Source organism: Mus pahari, chromosome 6, assembly GCF_900095145.1.
Source record: "Mus pahari chromosome 6, PAHARI_EIJ_v1.1, whole genome shotgun sequence".
NCBI classification, from domain to species: domain Eukaryota; kingdom Metazoa; phylum Chordata; class Mammalia; order Rodentia; family Muridae; genus Mus; species Mus pahari.
Window position 1 is genome coordinate 103,035,589 of NC_034595.1, and position 18,255 is coordinate 103,053,843.

Here is an 18,255-nt window from a genome sequence, read left to right on the forward strand (position 1 = left end):
GGTTCTCCTGGACCTCATTAACTGCCTGGTTAGTTACACAGTAACTGCCCTGGTTTGCTTCCCATCAATATGATTAAAAACACCATGATCAAAAGTAATTTAGGTAGGAAAAAATGTCTTTGGCTTTCCTGAGGAGAGCCAGGGCAGGATCCCAGAGGTGGGAACTCAAGCAGAAGCCATAGTGAAAAATGCTTCTTCATGGTTTGCTGGGCCTGCTTTCTTACACAACCCAGGGCCAGCTACCCAGACCTGGCACTGCCCACAGTGGGCCGGGCCCTCTGACATCAACCATTAATCATGGAAATGCCCCAAAGACTGGTTGGTCTAGAGGCTAATTTGATAGAAGTGTTTGTCTCAGTTGTTGGGTCCCTATTCCTAGATGACTCTAGCTTGTGTCAGATTGACAAAGAAACTAGCTGGCATGGTGACCTAAGAACCCATGACCGATGCCATAGGGAGAGGGGTGAGTGCCACTTACAAGTTACAGAGTAAGAGTAGCAGGGTCACAGCTCTTGAAGGTGACAGGGAGAAATATATTCTGCAAAGCCAAGAGGCCCCCAGAACCTTGCTATTACCTGGTAGGTAAATACTTGTAAATTGTGGTTTTAACATTACCTCCCTTCTTATTTCTTCCTTTAAAAAAAAAAAAAAAAGACTTATTTATTTTATGTGAGTACACTGTTGCTGTCTTCAGACACACCAGAAGAGGGCATCGGATTTCCATTACAGATGGTTGTGGTTGCTGGGAATTGAACTCAGGACCTCTAACTGATGAGCCATCTCTCCAGCCCTATTACTTCCCACCCTCCCCCCCCACCCCTCTCATGTATATGAGTGCTCTCTTTGCATGTACACATGCACACCAGAAGAGGGCGTCACAGATGGTGGTGAGCCAGTGAGGTTGCTGGAAATTAAACTCAGGATGAGCCAGTGCTCATCTCTCCAGCCCCTCTCTTTCTTTGTTTATGGTGGATTGAGTCCAGGTCCTCAGGAGTGCTAAACAAACCCTCTAGTGTGGCGGAACACTCCTAGCAGATTTTTTTTCTCATTTCCATTAAATAATAAAGTACTTAATATTCAATAATTTATTCTATATTATTATATTTAGTTATAGTAAATTCATAAATATTTAATATCTAATAAAAAATTTGCAATAGGGTCTCATATGACCCTCAGAATCACTGTGTGGTTGAGCCAGGCGTGGTGGCGCATGCCTTTTTTTTTTTTTTTTTTAAAGATTTATTTATTTATTATATGTAAGTACACTGTAGCTGTCTTCAGACACTTCAGAAGAGGGCATCAGATCTTGTTCTGGATGGTTGTGAGCCACCATGTGGTTGCTGGGATTTGAACTCCGGGCCTTCGGAAGAGCAGTCGGGTGCTCTTACCCACTGAGCCATCTCACCAGCCCCGGCGCACGCCTTTAATTCCAGCACTCAGGAGGCAGAGGCAGGTGGATTTCTGAGTTCTAGGCCCGCCTGGTCTACAGAGTGAATTCCAGGACAGCCTTCTGCTTCCCAAGTGCTAGGATTAACTGTGTGCTCCGCCACGCCCTACTTAGACTCCTGTCTCTGCCTCCCAAGTGCTTAGACTGCAGGTACAGGACATCATGCCTAACCACTTACTGTTTTGTTTTTCCCTGAGACAGGTTTCTCTCTGTAGCCCTGACTACCTTGGAATTCTCTCTGTAGAGCAGGCTGGCTTCGAACTCAGCGATAGGCCTGCCCCCCCGCCCTTAAGTGCTGGAGCTAAGGGTGTGCACCCCCACGCCTAGATCACTTACTTTTTTTTTAAAAATATATTATCATTAAGATAAATCATAAATATGTATATCTTTTTGCTCGCTCATCTATCTCTCTTTCCTTCCTTCTTTCTTTTGTTCCTCAGACAAGGTCTCACCATGCAGACCTGGCTGACTTTGAACTGCCACCACAGGGCGTCTGCCTGCCTCTGCCACCACAGCTCATAAATGTGTATCTCTGATATATTAAAAAAAAAAAAAAAATCATCTTTTAATTTTGAGGCTCAGAGCTGGACAGATGGCTCAGAGGGTAAGAACACTCAACTGTTCTTCCAAAGCTCCTGAGGTCAATTCCCAGCACCCCAATGTACCTGAGGTCAGTTCCCAGCACCCCCAGTGTAGGGGTGAATTAGAGCACTTCTAAACCTCCCGCAGCAAGCAAACTCCCCTGTGGCATTCCTGACTTACCTCCTAAATCTGTACTTTATCTTTGCTGCCGTGGCTCCTTGTGGGCGGCCCCTAACTTTGCTGCCCAAGATGCTTCTGGGCAGCCCTTCCGGGGGCCACTTCCTTCTTCAGGGTCCGCTTTCTTCTTCCAGGGGCTGCTTCCTTCTTGCAGCTACGTTTTTTGGCTATTACTCCCTCCAGTTACTTCCCTGTGTGGTCCATGGCGGATCCTCTCTTCTTTCTTTCCCCAGGAACCTAAAAGTTCTGCCTCTTTCATCCTGCCCAGCCATTGGCTCTTTATTGATCAATCAAAAGCCAATTGGAGACCAGGACCCTGCATTTTGACACACAGATTCTCTATTTGGAGGGCTGGGTTAAAACAGATCATTAGAACCAATTCCCAGCACCCCATGACACCTCACAACTGTGTATGCTGCCTTCTGGTGTGCACATGTACATACAAACTACCCATATATGTAAAATGCATAAATAAGAATGTACACTTATGGGGACTGGTGAGATGGCTCAGCAGGTAAGAGCACCCGACTGCTCTTCCAAAGGTGCAGAGTTCAAATCCCAGCAACCACATGGTGGCTCACAACCATCCTTAACAAGATCTAACTCCCTCTTCTGGAGTGTCTGAAGACAGCTACAGTGTACTTACATACAATAAATAAATCTTTAAAAAAAAAAAAAAAAAAAAGAATGTACACTTATTTTATACCCTTTGTTAAAAGATAACGTTTCACAAAAATCCTTTCATAGCCGGGTGTGGTGGCACACGCCTTTAATCGGGAGGCAGAGGCAGGTGGATTTCTGAGTTCGAGGCCAGCCTGGTCTACAAAGTGAGTTCCAGGACAGCCAGGGCTACACACAGAAACCCTGTCTCGAAAAAACCTTTAAAAAAAAATTCTTTCATGATAGAAAAGGAAGGTGTTGAACAAAAACTGAGCTCCTGGGGACCGTTGGGCTCGGTGGCACGTGCAACCAAGTCTTGTTGATCTGAGTTTGGTCCCTGTGTGCCCCACAAGTACACATATACATACAAACCAAAAAAGCAGCTCCCAGTTGACATGCAGGGGGTAGAGATTGCTCAGTAGTTAACAAGCACATTCTCTGGGTTCAGTTCCACATCTACATGCCAATCTTGGCTCCATGGCACCAGACATGCACATGGGACATCCACACACATAGAAATGAAGGCCAGAAACACTGGCAAGGGCTGGTAAGATGGCTCAGCGGGTAAGAGCACTGACTGCTCTTCCAGAGGTCCTGAGTTCAAATCCCAGCAACCATGTGATGGCTCACAACCACCTGTAATGAGATCTGATGCCCTCTTCTGGTGCGTCTGAAGTCAGCTACAGTGTACTTATGTATAATGATAAATCTTTGGGCCGGAGCAAGCAGGGACTGAGAGAATGGAGCGGAGTTGACTGGAGCGAGCAGAGGTCCTAAAAATTCAATTCCCAACGACCACATGAAGGCTCACAACCATCTGTACAGCTACAGTGGACTCACATACATTAAATAAAATCTTTTTTAAAATACACTTTTTTTTTTTGGTTTTTCGAGACAGGGTTTCTCTGTATAGCCCTGGCTGTTAAAAAACACTTTTAAGCAAATAAATAAAATGCAAGTAAATCTTTAAAAACAAAACAACAAAAGTCTGTGCCTAGCCCTGGGATCCCCCTGTTGCTGACCGACTCCGTCTTCCCCACCGCAGATGGATGTGTACTGCTTCCTGTTCACTGACGTACTCTTGGTGACCAAGGCCGTGAAGAAAGCAGAGAGAACGAAGGTCATCAGGCCACCGCTACTGGTGGACAAGATTGTGTGCCGGGAACTTCGGGACCCTGGTAAGGAATTCTGGCCCCTACTCATGGTCATGGGGCCACCGTGGGCTCGGGCCAATACTAACTCGGCCTTTCCGTGACCAGGTTCCTTCCTCCTCATCTACCTGAATGAGTTCCACAGTGCCGTGGGGGCCTACACTTTCCAGGCCAGCAGCCAGGCCTTGTGCCGGAGCTGGGTGGACACTATTTACAACGCACAGGTGAGGGCAGAGTGATACACGGGTCTGCTAGGGCAGATGGGTCTGTTGCTCGTGGCTCATTCTGTGTGTGGCCACCCAACCTGCAGAACCAGCTGCAGCAGCTGCGGGCACAGCTGTGTGCACAGGAGCACCCAGGCAGCCAGCACTTGCAGAGCCTGGAAGAGGAGGAGGACGAGCAGGAGGAGGAGGAGGGTGAAGACAGCGGTACCTCAGCTGCCAGCTCTCCCACCATCCTTCGAAAGAGCAGCAACAGCCTCGACTCTGAGCACTGGTATGTTTACCCAAGAGCTGAGGCAGGAGGATTACCTCAAGGAGGCAGAGGGATTGCCAAAAGTTTGAAGCCGGAGCTCCAGGACTGAATACCCAGACCAGGTCACAGGAACAAAATAAAAATTCAGCAGGGCCCATCAGGACAAGTTCCCTAGCCCAGGGCATCTGGCTCAGGAGACAGAGGGATTGCTCTCTGAACGGTGGAATGGTATGAACCCAGTGGGAGTGTCAGGATAGCTCTGTCTCCTGCTAAAGTTCAGACATGGACATGGGCCGTTTTCAACATGCTTCATTCCACGTGGCCACCTGCAGACTGTGCACAGGTGTCACAGGTCAGGAAAGGGTACTAATGTCTGGCTACAGACACTGGCAGGTCTGAGCTCTGAGCTGCTAGGGCTCCAGGCTGCTTTAGGCTGTTGATTTATTATTTATTAAAAGATTTTTATGTATTTATTTTATGGATATGAGTACACTGTAGCTGTACAGATGGTTATGAGCCATCATGTGGTTGTTGGGAATTGAACTCAGGACCTCTGCTTGATCCAGCCCCAGCTCACTCCAGCACAGAGATTTATTATCATATGTATACTGTAGCTGTCTTCATACACACCAGAAGAGGGCATCTGATCTCATTATGGATGGTTGTAAGCCACCATGTGGTTGCTGGGAATAGAACTCAGGACCTTCAGAAGTGCTCTTAACCTCTGAGCCATCTCTCCAGCCCCTGCTTTAGATATCTGGCTTTCTGACTCTCTTGTCCTCCACAGCGCCTCAGATGGCTCCACTGAGACTCTGGCCATGGTTGTGGTAGAGCCTGGGGAGACATTGTCTTCCCCAGAGTTTGAAGGTGGTCCCTTCAGCTCCCAGTCGGATGAGACCTCTCTTAGTAACACTGCTTCGTCGGTCACTCCCACCAGCGAGCTGCTGCCCCTGGGCCCCGTGGACGGCCGCTCTTGCTCCATGGACTCCGCCTACGGCACCCTATCCCCCACTTCCCTTCAAGACTTTGTGGCTCCACACCCCGTGGTCCAGCCAGCTCCTGTGCCTCAGACCCCCTCTCCCCAGCCCTCACCCCGCCTCCGCCGTCGCACTCCTGTCCAGCTGCTCCCTCACCCGCCCCACCTGCTCAAGTCCAAATCCGAGGCTAGCCTCCTACAGTTACTGTCAGGAACCGCCACCCGCGTCGTGCCCCCGGCTCCCAGCCGCAGCCTGTCAGAACTGTGCCTGATCACTATGACCCCTGGGGTTAGGACTCAGATCCCCCTTCAGGAAGGTGGTCCTGGCTGGAATGGTCCAGGGGTGTGTGACCCCTGCCATGGCCCTCAATTGTCAGAATCTGAGAACAGACCCAGCCACGGGACTGGGGGACCTGGACCTGCAGATTCTGCCGGAAGGAGATGCAGAGAGATGCCTTCTGGGGCTGTGCCCAGGGTGCAGCCCGAACCTCCCTCAGGGGTCTCTGCTCAACACAGGAAGCTGACCCTGGCCCAGCTCTACCGGATCAGGACTACCCTGCTGCTTAACTCCACGCTCACTGCCTCGTGAGTGGCCCGGCCAGGGGAGGGACAGATGACTCTGTGATGTAGTGGGTAGTGACAGCCATGTCTGTGAGTATCAGCCTTTGGAGGTTGAATGGGAAGAAGAGCTTTAGACCCACCCTAATGGCTGGGCGGGCAGGGGTATCCCTAGCAGGCCGGAGTGAAGGGGAGAGGGCAGTGGATGAGGGGAGGGTTCTGCTAGAACCATTATGTGGTTGCCACCAGCCATGGATGGACTTTCTCCCCACCCCTTGCAGGGAGGTGTGAGCAGGAGACCCCTAAGGGTGCCACGAGTAAGGGACAGTAGAGAGCCCTGCCTTCTCTTCATTGCTGCCTCACACGTGTGTGAAGACCAAGGAGACCCCCAAGGGTACCACTGCCTGAGGACAGCAGAGAGCCTGCCTCCCTCCTGGAAGTCACAGCACCTGCTTCCCTGCTCCTCATGTGCGCCTGCACCAGAGCACCAGGCAGGGTGGTTGCCTCATCACCTCACGGCCAATTTGCACTTTGCCAGACTGGATGGAATAAATGGAGAAGGGTCCTGTGGAGTTCCAGGCCCTGGCTGCAATGCTCCATCCCCTTGCCCAGGCTGCCCCTTGTCCTCTGCTCTTGACTCTGCCAGCCCTGATGGGCTGGGCTCACAGGCTCTCAATGCCACCTTCGTTAGGACTCATAAAATGAGTCCTTGCCCCTCCTGGTCATGCTGGCCTCTGAGGCGCGGGCTGGGATCTGTCAGGCTGCGTATTTATTGAGTTTGGCTCTTCTATAAAGACTTGTATATTCTCCTGTGGAAAGAGTCCTGTGCTTCTAGAACCCCCTCTGTTCCCTGTTCCTCTGGGCTGGGCTGGGGGCGCTGTGTGTCTTGCCAACTGTAATGGGGCCCCTGTGGAAGATAAAGGCCAACATCCCAAGACAGCCGGGAAGCCACTATTAATTGGAACGTCCGGGGAATAACTTGCTGGCCCTTTCCTTGCTGAATCTAACAGAATGTAGAGGCTATTCCTTAGAACTCAAGGCTCGACCACCCCAGCACCCATACCCAGCTATTCTGGAAGATGTAGGTGTCCTACCTACGTTGCCCCACCATGTCCCAAGTCCTTGAAACCCAGAGAAAAGTCACTGGCTCTGCACTCTTCGCAGTGGTTCTCAGGGCTGGAGCTAGACCCAGGGTGGGATCAGGATACAGCTTTCTGGGCTTAGAGTTAAAGCCTGTGCCTGCTTCCCTTATGTAGTGTGCACCACACCAGCAGCGAGGGGCTCCGTCTGGTAGAGGAGCATAACCCCTCAGCTTCGGAAGAGTGGCAGACCCTACCCTAGCCATCCCCCAAGGGGAGTTGTTCTGGATGGCGCGGGGGCGGCGGGCAGGCTAACTCTAGTAGCTCTAGTCTAGGAACATAGGGGCTGGGCTAGTGGGGAAGCCCCGGGCTACACGACCGACCTGAGTAGCACTCGCAGGGCCCAGGCGGTACAGACCGCAATGGAGCCACGGCTGCTGCGGGGCTGCGTGGTGGAGGTGAGTGGGGTCGCGGGAGGCCAGGAAAGAGTCCAAAACCTGACCCGCAACCCTGGAACTAAGCCTCAGGGGAGGGTCTGGGGGAGCCTCTCAACTCCGAGCTCCCCTGCGGGCTGGGTTGTCTTCATCGGCGACCTAGTTAGAGGCTCGGGCGCGCCCTTCCGCTGAGAGGAAGCACAAGCTCCCGGGGAAAGGGGTCTGGGGGCCTCTACTTCTCAGAAGGCATGGCTGGGGGCTGGGTGGAGGGGAAATGGGCAAAAGGCTGGCAAGAGGCCTCCCCTCCGCTGTTCATAAGCCGGTTTTGTAGACAACGAGAGGGGAGTTGGTCCCACTCCCCTAACCCTGATCTGCCCGGGAGCCTGAGAAGTCGGGCAAATGCTAGGGCTTCAGAAATGGGGGAGGTGCCTAGGAGGGAGAGATCACCTCCTGGGGCAGTCACACCAGGGTCAACTGCCCGTGTTCTCCAGCCTCTGTTCCTACCACTGCTGCTGCTGCTGCTGCTACTGCTGCTTGGTGGCCAGAGCCAGGGCGGCACGTCTGGCAGGTGTGACTGTGCCAGTGAGTCCCAGAAGAGGTATGGCCCGTTTTGTTGCAGGGGCTGCCCAAAGGGTAAGTGGCTGGACCGGTAAAGGGAGTGAGGCAGGGGAAAGGAGGGTGAGACAGGCTAGGGATGGGGTCCAGGGAGGCTGGGTGGCAACGGGCAGGTGATGGGGAAGAGAGGGAGGAAAAGCAGGTTGACCCTAGCCCTTGACTGTGTGCCACAGGACACTACATGAAGGCCCCCTGCATAGAACCCTGTGGCGATTCCACCTGCCTTCCTTGTCCCTTGGGCACCTTCTTGACCAGAGACAACCACTTTAAGACTGACTGTACCCGCTGCCAAGTCTGTGATGAAGAGGGTAAGGGGGTGGCTTCCCAGAGCTCAGGGGACAGGCTCTTGAGGACAGGCCACGGCCACGGCCACGGCTTTTCAGACGGTTGTCTTGGATGAGAGGCCTCTGTGTTCAGTCCACCACCACACCGCGCAGTGTGCCTTTCTCATCCCCCCCCCCCCGTGGCCTTCCTGTCTTCACGTGCCTCGCTCGCTCGGCCTCTGACCAACCATGAGCAGCCTACTTCTCCCTGTGGCGCCAGTGCCACGCTCTCAGGGAGGTTGTCCCCTGCTGCTTTGTGGCGGTCAGTAGCTCTGACACGTCCATGTTCCCACATCCCTGCACCCCTCACAGCCCTTCAAGTGACCCTTGAGAACTGCTCGGCAGAGTCGGACACCCACTGTGGCTGCCAGTCAGGCTGGTGTGTTGACTGTTCCACCGAGCCATGTGGGAAAAGCTCACCTTTCTCTTGTGTCCCATGCCCGGCTACGCCGCCGCCGCCAGTCTATGAGGCTCCAACCCCCTGTGAGTATTCACTCTGGGCTGAGCTATCTACCTCTGAGGCCTTTTGTTTCAGCTCCTTTCTCTCCTTTCTCTCCTGACACAAACCATCTTTTGGTCTGCAGGGCCCTGCCCGCCTGGCTTCTATATGCGTGGCAATGATTGCACGTCCTGCCCCACGTAACTTACTGGCTGTGCTGGGCCAGAGGGAGGGGAGGCTGGGACCTGGGTGGAGACCTGGGGAAATAGATGCTGCAGGTTTAGAGGTGGGAAAAGATGTGGGTGGGGCAGCTTGGCTCTGCTGTGGAAGGGGCGTCCCAGGCAACCAGAATGGTAAAGGGTTACACGGATACATAAAGGAGCAGATATTATCCTTACCCCTTCCTCTCCCATATTTAGTAGACTTATCGTTTATTTGCTTACACCGATAGAGCTTTGAAACTTCAGCTAAGACTGGATTTGCTGCTAGCCCTTGGCAAGTTGAAAGATTTCAGGTTTACCCTCTGAACATGGGGCTGCAGTAAGGGGGAAGGGATTCCCAAGCCCTTGAGTATCTGCTGCTTCCCAGGCACTGACTCTAGGGGCAAGGACCACTACCCAGGACCTACAGATGAGATGGTGATGGTTCTTAGTGACCCAAGTGGCTTTCCAGCAATACTTAGGGAGTGTTCTGGGGCAGGATAGAAGGCCACCCCCTACAGGATGGGGAAGGTGTCCAGGCAGTCCTGGGGAGCCTTCAGCCCCGCCCTACTCCTTTGCAGGGGCTTCAGCAGCGTTTGCCCTAAGGCTTGCACTGCTGTCTGTGGCTGGAAGCAGAGTAGGTGATAATCTGGGGGTTCTGGTGGGAAGGCTGGGGTGGGCCAGCGTGGGGCGGGGTGGCCGCTAGCCGGCTCTCACCGGGTACTGCTTTGTCAGTGTTTTGGGTCCAGGTACTTCTAGGAGCCGCGTTCCTTTTGGGGGCTATCCTGATCTGTGCATATTGTCGATGGCAGCCTTGTAAGCCCGTGGTCACTGGTAAGTCCATTATGTGTACTACGTGCATGCATTACAGAGAGGCCTGGGGTAAGGATGGGTGGTGCTCTAGAGCCCCCGTAACTTGATGCAGAAAGGGAAACCGAGAGAAGGAGTGTAAGGAGCAAAAGAAGTCAAAAGTTGCTGGACTAGCACTTGCCTGGATGCTGACTGGGCCCTCTCTGTCTCCATCAGCAGACATGGCTGCGACGGAGACCCTGGCCTCACCACAGGTAATTATCTCAGTCCTGGGAAGGATCCTGGCTCTCGGGACGAGGAGAGTTACAATCCCCTGTGCTCAGCATGATTGTTAGCACAGGTTAGACCTAACAGACAAATGTGCTGAGGGTTATCAATGGAAAGGACCCATCCCCAGCACCGGCTCTCAAGTGACGGCTCTGGGAATCAGATAAGTACTCCAGACCCGACATTCAGAGGGATGGACACCTCCAAGGGGTTGGGAGATAGACTGCCAGGCAAACACAGAGGCCCTTCTGCTGGGCCACAGGGCTGTGTGTGTGTGTGTGTGTGTGTGTGTGGAGAGAGAGAGAGAGAGTGCCTATGGGAGGTAATTCTGCTGCCTGAGCCAGGGAATGGCCACCCCTAGCCAGAGAGACCAGCAAAGGGGCCTTCCTAGATGCACACGACTGACTTGGTGCCTCCCACCTTCCAGACTATCCGTCTCTCAGCCTCAGACAGCGCCCACACCCTCCTGGCACCCCCAAGCAGTACTGGGAAAATCTGTACCTCCGTCCAGTTGGTAGGCAACAACTGGACCCCTGGCTTATCCCAGACTCAGGAGGTGGTCTGCGGACAAGCCTCACGACCCTGGGATCAGCTGCCAAACAGAACTCTTGGTAAGGGAGCATAATGGTTTAGGCTTGACCCTATCTTCCCAAGTTCAAGGTGGGACCCTGTTGTTTCATGGTCGACTTCCTGTCCTCATGGGTGGTAGCTGTCTTGCCCAAAGAGGCCCATTAGGTCCTCTGTTGGAAAGTATCCTCACATCTCTGACCCCACCTCAGGACCTCCCTTGGCATCTCCGCTCTCGCCAGCGCCCCCTGCGGGCTCTCCGGCTTCTGTGCTCCAGCCTGGCCCGCAGCTCTACGACGTGATGGATGCGGTCCCAGCACGAAGGTGGAAGGAGTTCGTGCGCACGCTGGGGCTGCGGGAAGCGGAAATTGAAGCTGTGGAGGTGGAAATCTGCCGCTTCCGAGACCAGCAGTATGAGATGCTCAAGCGCTGGCGTCAGCAGCAGCCTGCAGGCCTGGGTGCCATTTATGCGGCCCTGGAGCGCATGGGTCTGGAAGGCTGTGCTGAGGACCTGCGCAGCCGCCTGCAACGCGGCCCGTGATGTGAGGTCCATCAGCCACGTTGACACTCTAGTGACCTTTGAAGGAGCCTTAAGTATTGTTACTTACGCGTGTAGACATTTTATGTCACTTACTAACCCCCTGCCGTGGTCCTGCGTAGCCGGGCTGGTTGCCTCACCTTTGCTTATCTGCAGCACGGAGCTCCAGCGAAGGGAAGCTTCATGGAGAAATACCAGAAGGGGCCAAGTGACTGGTTGCTCAGCTGTTAATTAGCCCGAGTTTGGACTTGGTATTAAATTTCGTAAGAAAAGCAGCTGCTTGGTATTTCAGTGGGGGTTAAGGGCGCCCTGGTTCTGTTTCCCCAGGCTCTGAGTGGGCTGGGAGTCCTGACGCCTCGAGAACTGAGGCGTACAGTGGAAACCAGTGTCTTCCTCGGCTCCCACGTTAGCCCCTCCCGTGTCCGCCACTACACAGTGGCTTCGGAAGGAGAAAGTCAGTAGGACGGCGAGTGAGAGTGAATGAGAGCCACAGCTGGCGGATAGAGGTTTAATGGGGGAAGGAAGGGGGTGGGGGATAGGGTGAGGAGCAGGCACAATTGCAGGGTCCCTGGCCCTCCACTTACACCACTGGGGCAGTGAAAGGGTCAGGGGAGCTATGGTCCTGGCTGGGGACTTGGAAGGCTTAATTGGGGCGGGGGTGGGGTGGGGGTGGGATGTAAAGGTGGGGCCCCTCAGGAGCGACAGCTCCGCCCCAACAGGCAAGTTTCATCCTTTCTGGTAAACAAATGACTGAGAGGAAACCCTCGCTGGGGGATGAGAAACGCAGCGACTTTGGTCAGCACAGATCTGGGTCGTGAAGGCAGGAAAACCCCTTCCCCGAGCTCGGGGTCTGCCTCCACCCAGGATGCGCCGGCTATGTGGGTTCCGGGCTGCGGGGGAGGGGGCTGCAGCAAGGCGTGCGCCCTGCAGGAAAAGTCACCACCCACGAAGCTGGGGAGAGCTCAGGCAGGGTCAGTGAACATGCAAATATATGCAAGTGAGCATGCAAATGAGCAGCATCTTTCTTTCTTTTTTTTTTTCTTTTTGCGTCAGCAGCTTGGGCACTTTTTCCAGGCAGGGGTTTGCGAGAGCACTCCAGCAGCAGGGTTGGGGATGTGGGGCCAGGGAGGGGACTAGGGAGGGTTCCGGCACCGAAGGGAAGGGCGGCAAGGCTCTTAGCCCTTCCGCACCAACCTGACAGGATGGGGCGGGGGCTGGGGGCCGCTCCCCATCTCTCAGAACTTATGAGGCTACACGCAAGAGGCCAGAGGCCGAGAGACTCCTATTATTTAGGGATCTCCCCCTTCTTCAAGATGACCTGTCGCTGCCAGGGCGCGAGCTTGGCCTCGTCGTAGCCTAGTGTCCGCAGCTTCTCCGATTGTTCTTTCGCCCTCTGTATTTCCTCCAGCTTTTGCCGCTCCTCCTCTTTTCTGTTTTTGGGTGACAAAACTCAGCGATGCCTGGACCCAGATACTGGGGCAGCCCAGACACCGGGATGACAATGGGAGGGAGGGAGGGAGCTAATGAGGACAGGGCCTACACTGCCTAGGACCTAGGGCTTTCATGTCATCATTTTGGACTTAGAGGGATACTCAGAAAGATAAGTGGAGGCTGAAATCGGATTATTTTGTAGAAGAATGTTACTGGAAAGAGATGCTGGGTCATTAGGTGGCCCTGTGTGAGGATTAAATGTTACAGAGTTCAAGGGATCCATGACAGGAGGCCTGTCATTGGAGACAGGACCTGAATTGTTTAGGAAGCTGTCAATCTAAATGCCCAGGGAATAGGGTTGAGGTATGCGGGATCTCATTACTGGGGGGACAGGAAATGGAGCTAGCTAGGGACAGGTGCTCTGGACATAAGGCTAGGGACTCTGTGGCAGAGTGCTTGCCTACAATACTCAAGGTTTGATTCCCAGGTCTGAAAAAGCTTAAGGGTAGATCTGCCCTGGCAACGGGGTTGCCACTAATCATATTTGGTCATGGAACAATCAAAATGTTTAAATTGGCGTGCACATATTTTGAAAACTAAAATTTTTTAAAGAAAAAAATCTATGTATATGATACGTGTGGTGTGTATGAGAGAGGGAGGATGAGTGAGAGGGGAGGGGGTCTTGATGTATTGCAGGCTAGCTTCAAGCTTTCTGATCCTCCTGCATGCTGCAATGACACACTGGAGCCACCACTCCAGGGTTTTGTTCTGATTCCTTTGTCTTCGGTTTCATTTAGTTGAATGTGTGTGGGTGTCTTGCCTGCATGCATATCTGTACACCACATACATGCCTGGTGCCTAAGAAGGTCATTGGATCCTTTAGAACTGGAGTTACAGATGGTTTTGAGCTGCCTGGGGCTGCCGGGAGTTGAACCTTTGTCCTCTGGAAGAGCAGTGTTTTTGTTTTTTTTTAACCACTGAGCTATCCTTCTAGTCCCAGGACTCCAGATTTCTGCAATACTAGAGACTGAACCTAGGGCTCCCAGCATGCTAGGCCAGCACGCTACCCGCTACCAACTGAGCCATTCCCCTAGCTCATCAGGGCTGTTCACATTGAAATGCTGAAATAATAGTTTTCATACACTGGGTTAAAAGTATTAAAATTAAAGTTACCTATATCTTTTAAATTTTCCTCGATGTGGCTACTACAAAATTTAAAATTACATACGTGGGCTGGAGAGATGGCTCAGCCATTAAGGGCACTGACTGCTCTTCCAGAGGTCCTGAGTTCAATTCCCAGCAATGGTGGCTCACAAACATCTGTCATGGGATCTGATGCCTCCTTCTGGTGTGTCTGAAGACAGCGACAGTGTACTCACATCCATAAAATAAATAAATAGATCTTTAAAATTACATATGTGGGCATACTATATTTCTGTCTGACAGCGCCAGGCTAGATTCCAATATACAGAAGGAATCTAAGTAGAAAGGAATACACAGATGATCGAGTTTATTGGTCCTGGACTTGTCCTTGGCACTGGAGAGATAGCTCAGGTGTTAAGATTGTACACTGCTCTTCCAGAAGACACAAGTTCGATTCCCAGCACCCACATTGGGTGGCTCATAACCACTCCAGTTCCAGGATCTGATACCTCTGACCTCCACAGGTACCTGCACTCACAGCTCCTATCCACACAGACATACACATAATTTAAAAGGAAAAAACCCAGCACTGTAGGAATAGAACGGGTAAGGGCTTTTTGTTTTGTTTTGTTTTGTTTTGTTTTGAGATAAGGTAAACCTGTAGGTCGGGTTAACCTTGAGGTGATGACTGTGAGCCAAGGATGATCTTGAACTCCTAATTCTCCTGCCTGTCCCCACCAAGGAGTTACAGGGATGTGCAAATCCACTTGGTGAAACGCTAGGCTCCTGAGATGGGGTCTAGGTAACCTAAGAATGTCATCAGAGTGTCAGAGCCAGGCGTTGAGGGACAGGTGCTAAATAATTAAGGGTCTGTGTCATTACTGGGAGCTGAAAGGTCATGGTAGCAGGTATGAAGTAATGGACTGGTTGAAGAAGCAAGGGGACAAACCTCTGGGGCTGGGTGTGGGAAGAGGCAGCAGGTTTGGGCCAGGATCAGACTTACCGCTTCTGCTCCCTGGAGAGAGAAAGAGACAGTGTTAGATGGCCTCACACCCTCCGAGACAGTCAAGACACGACTGATTCCAAGCAGTCTCCTCCACTCACCTCTCCTCCTCCAGCTTCTTCCGAAGAATGTCTCGTCTCCAGGCAGGCAGGCTGGCCAGCCGGGCCTCCTCCTCTTCCTCCTAAAACACAACCACAGCTTCAGGACCAGCTTGGCCTGAGATTCCCAGGTTGGAGGCCTGCAAACCCAACCCAGGGGATATGCAGAATTCAGGGACAGCAGAACATAGATGTCTCTGCAAGAAAAGACCCTTTTTAATGGCCTCCTAGGGTACAATCTGGTAATGGAGCTTGGAGACAGACTGTGTAGGCTGGACCTCCTGCTCCTCAGTGACCCCCAACCAGTTTGCTACAGGTAGAGCCACAAAGATCAGAGGAGGTAAAAGGGAAGACAGAAAAGTAGCTGGGTCCTGATTTCCCACAAAGCAGGTGCCCAGATGGCCCCAGATCCGCTTTCCAGCGTTTCTAGGCAGATGTAGACTGGGGCCACATATCTGCTCAGCACAGGAAGACTGGCTCCCCTGTGGAGGACACACTGACCCATGCCCGCTCGCTCCTTGGTGGCATGGGGATGTTTCACAACTATGAGGCTATAATGACATGGGGAGAGGGGTAGGTAGCAACACAGCCTACAACAGTGTTTTATTCCTTCGATGTTACAGAAGAGAAGGGGGTCTGTGCACATCACACACCACACTGAACAGTCCACAGGTGACCAGGAAGGTAGCAAACCCCATGGATGGCGAGACACAGAACCCCACTGCTTCAGGGAACCCGGAGTCCCTTAACTCAGAATCCTTCTGCTGTCTGGCTTCACAGAGAGAAACACCTGCCCTGCCTCCTCAAGCTCATGAAGGAATGCCTCACTTCCTCCCTCCTAGGGACCTCAAAGGTCCCAAAGAAGCAGACATCTTAAAAAATAATAATAATAAATAAACCCTGCTTCTTTCTGTCTGATTCTGCCCCTCTAGATGTCAGACAGGCATCCAGGGACAAAACTAAAACTCTACATTTGCTGTCAAATGTCAAAGAGTTCTGCCTCCTTCTCCTTCCAAAAGGAGAAGCTCCGGTCAATATAGCGGCAAATGGCCTCATTACTGAATTCGCCCATCTCGGACACCAGCTCCAAGGGCTCTTCAGTTGGAGGTTCTGAACTAGGCAGGTCTGAGGTTGGGGGAGGTGCAGCGGGAGGCAGTGGTGGCGGCGCAGGGGTTGGGTCCTCTGTCTGGTCCTCCGGCAGGTCCTGTGATGGAGCGGATTCTTCGGTGGGTTCTTCTCTTTCCTCTCTCTCCTCTTTCTCTTCCCTGTCTTTCTCTTCCTCGCTCTTCTCTTCTTCTTCCTCCTCCAGTTCTTCTTTCTTTTCCTCCTCCTTCTCTTCCTCCTCCTTTTCTCCCCCTTGGTCTTGTTCCTTCTCCTCCCCTTCCTCCTCCTCCTCTTGAGTCTCTTCTGGAGCCGGCTCAGGCTCCGGGCTGTCTCCGAAGAATTGGCGCCTGAGGTCTTCGAAGCCATCGTCCCAGCTACGCGTACCGGCCTCCACCTCCTCGAGCACCGCACGGTGGAACTGACGGATAAGCTCCCACGGGTGGCTGCCCAGACGGTCAAACATCTCGTAGCACAGCAGGTGACGGAATTTCCGTTCCTCTCGGCTCAGGCCCATTTCCAGCAGCTGAAAGTAGCCCAACATGAAAAGATCCAGAGTGAGACTGTCGTAGCTCCGCGGAGCGCCGCCGTCCAGTGGTGGCAGGAAGTGCTCGGGCCAGTACAGACCATGGGTAAGCTCGGAGCCAGGAGCCTGGCGCGCTGGCACCTGCCTTAGCAGGCTTCTCCAGTGGCCCAGCAGTTTGCCCACCACCTGTCGCTGCTTTAGCAACTGTAGCAGCCGCTCTTCAGGGCCACGGTCCGAGTCCTCAACGGCTGGTTGCTGCTGGAGAATGTCTTCTGCCTCTGGGAGGGGACCAGCGCCAGAGGCCACAACCCGGGGCAGCAATCTACGCAGGCGCGCTTGGGCATGACGCCCGGGTCCTTGGAAGGTCCACTTGCGCCAGTGCTCCAGGAAGAGGTAGACGATGCGCTCCTTGCGCATGTCGATGTAATCTTGGACGCCAGGCAGCTCGGTGGAGAGCGGCGGCCTGCAAGCTAAGTGCTCAGGATCTGGAAGAGCTTCCTCCTGGTGCTCTTCTCTGGATGAGTTCAGAGAGTCCAGGGGCTCCTCCGTAGCCCACAGGCCGTTTGCGATGGTGGCTCTCGGCTCACTGGAACCGATTGCCACGTAGTCCTCCTCGAGGATGGGCTCCCGGTCCGGGGTGCTGGCGGGCTGAGGGAACTTGCGGCGCAGGCTGTGAGTGGGTGTTGCGCCCTGGGTGCGTTGTTCGTATGCAGCGCGTAGGTCCTGCACTGAGACGCCACATTCAAGGATCTCCCGTGCCACAGCTTCCCGGCACCAACTGAGCGAATGAGAACGTCCCAAACAGAGTGGTCCAGGCCTTGAGGGTGCGTCTGGCAGCGGCGTCAGCGGTTGGCCAGTGTCTGCAGCTAGCAGCTCCGCCAGATGCGCCGGCCGGCCGCCCAGCGCGGCCAGCAGCGTGGCCATGCTCTTGAGCAGAGTGGAGATCTTGCTGCACCAGGCAGGCAGGTTGGCCGCGCGTCCGTGCATGCGGCGTGGGTCGACGGTGAAGCGCGGAGCCGACAAAGCGGCCGAAATCGGTAGCAGCTGCTCCAACTCCAGTTCTAGCTGCTCCAGGCGAGCCTCCAGTTTCTTTGCCTTATGCAGCACCTGCAGGTTCTCAATTTGCTGTTCGATGCGGAGGATGTCGGCCTCAGTCATAAGTTCGCCAAAAGGCCCCAGGATGGCGTTGTGTTCGCGGGAGTACCTCCAGCCCTCCGGGGGATAGCAACAGGAGCTGGCCGCAGTTAGCTAATGCGGGGGAAGACAAAAGAGGGGAGGGGGCGCGTCTCCCTCTGGCCCAGCTCCCGCAGCAGAGCCGGCGACCTTTTGCTAGTCCTGGGTGGTGTAATGGCTCCGTTGGGCTGCATTTGCAAGGACTGGCCGCCTGGCTGGCGGGGAGACTGTACTGCAGTAAGGCTTCGGCTCCCGACTCTGAGCAGTAGTCACTTTGGTTGTTGGTAGAGGGCACTGGCTGGGGCTGCGGTGCTGCCTGAGGCAGGGAAAGCAGGCCTGCAGACCGGGTCTCCACGCCTGGCTTGGTCGCTCATTACACCACCCAAAGAACATGCGAAAGGCATCGAAGCTGAGAGAGGCACAGAGGCCTTCCCCTAACTGATCCACAGCCTGCTATTTCCAAGGCAGGCCCCAGCGCTCCTC

General features: G+C 53.7%; 3 protein-coding genes across 11 annotated transcripts in view; 2 read left to right on the top strand and 1 right to left on the bottom strand.

The window, feature by feature from the left end:
• Positions 1–6,848, top strand: part of Plekhg5 (pleckstrin homology and RhoGEF domain containing G5) — a 42,822-nt gene extending 35,974 nt beyond the window's left edge. For 3 of the 6 annotated variants that reach the window (XM_029540101.1, XM_029540098.1, XM_029540099.1), the window contains exons 18-22: positions 3,912–4,044; positions 4,126–4,241; positions 4,328–4,512; positions 5,279–6,052; positions 6,307–6,830. In XM_029540101.1, the coding sequence (XP_029395961.1) occupies positions 3,912–4,044; positions 4,126–4,241; positions 4,328–4,512; positions 5,279–6,052; positions 6,307–6,316 (1,218 nt within the window). In that variant the 3' untranslated portion in view covers positions 6,317–6,830. Of the gene's footprint in view, positions 1–3,911; positions 4,045–4,125; positions 4,242–4,327; positions 4,513–5,278; positions 6,057–6,306 lie in introns of those variants that run through there. The other 3 variants (XM_021200065.2, XM_021200064.1, XM_029540100.1) reach the window with 3 other exon arrangements.
• A 77-nt stretch (positions 6,849–6,925) lies between these two features.
• Tnfrsf25 (TNF receptor superfamily member 25) lies at positions 6,926–11,580 on the top strand. 2 transcript variants are annotated; one of them, XM_021200929.2, is made up of 10 exons: positions 6,926–7,562; positions 8,030–8,171; positions 8,327–8,461; positions 8,789–8,959; positions 9,061–9,115; positions 9,697–9,752; positions 9,851–9,949; positions 10,142–10,179; positions 10,620–10,803; positions 10,972–11,580. In XM_021200929.2, exons 1-10 carry the CDS (start codon positions 7,527–7,529, stop codon positions 11,298–11,300), a joined length of 1,245 nt encoding a protein of 414 aa, XP_021056588.1. In that variant the 5' UTR covers positions 6,926–7,526; the 3' UTR covers positions 11,301–11,580. The 2 variants fall into 2 exon arrangements, with proteins under 2 accessions (XP_021056588.1, XP_021056589.1); XM_021200930.2 differs by lacking the exons at positions 6,926–7,562; positions 9,061–9,115; positions 9,697–9,752 and having other exon boundaries at positions 7,795–8,171; positions 10,972–11,572.
• A 219-nt stretch (positions 11,581–11,799) lies between these two features.
• Espn (espin) overlaps positions 11,800–18,255 on the bottom strand; it is a 32,506-nt gene continuing 26,050 nt past the window's right edge. For 2 of the 3 annotated variants that reach the window (XM_029540345.1, XM_029540344.1), the window contains 3 exons: positions 14,976–15,055; positions 14,875–14,886; positions 11,800–12,727 (listed from right to left, as the gene is read on the bottom strand). In XM_029540345.1, coding sequence (XP_029396205.1) covers positions 12,583–12,727; positions 14,875–14,886; positions 14,976–15,055 — 237 coding nt within the window. In that variant the 3' untranslated portion in view covers positions 11,800–12,582. The remainder of the gene's footprint in view (positions 12,728–14,874; positions 14,887–14,975; positions 15,056–18,255) is intronic. The other variant, XM_021200186.2, reaches the window with a different exon arrangement.

Coding starts and splice junctions, on each gene's coding strand:
- Tnfrsf25 (XM_021200929.2), top strand. CDS start 7,527: ATGGAGCCACGGCTGCTGCGGGGCTGCGTGGTGGAG. Junction 7,563..8,029: donor TGCGGGGCTGCGTGGTGGAG/GTGAGTGGGGTC, acceptor CGTGTTCTCCAG/CCTCTGTTCCTACCACTGCT. Junction 9,116..9,696: donor GATTGCACGTCCTGCCCCAC/GTAACTTACTGG, acceptor ACTCCTTTGCAG/GGGCTTCAGCAGCGTTTGCC.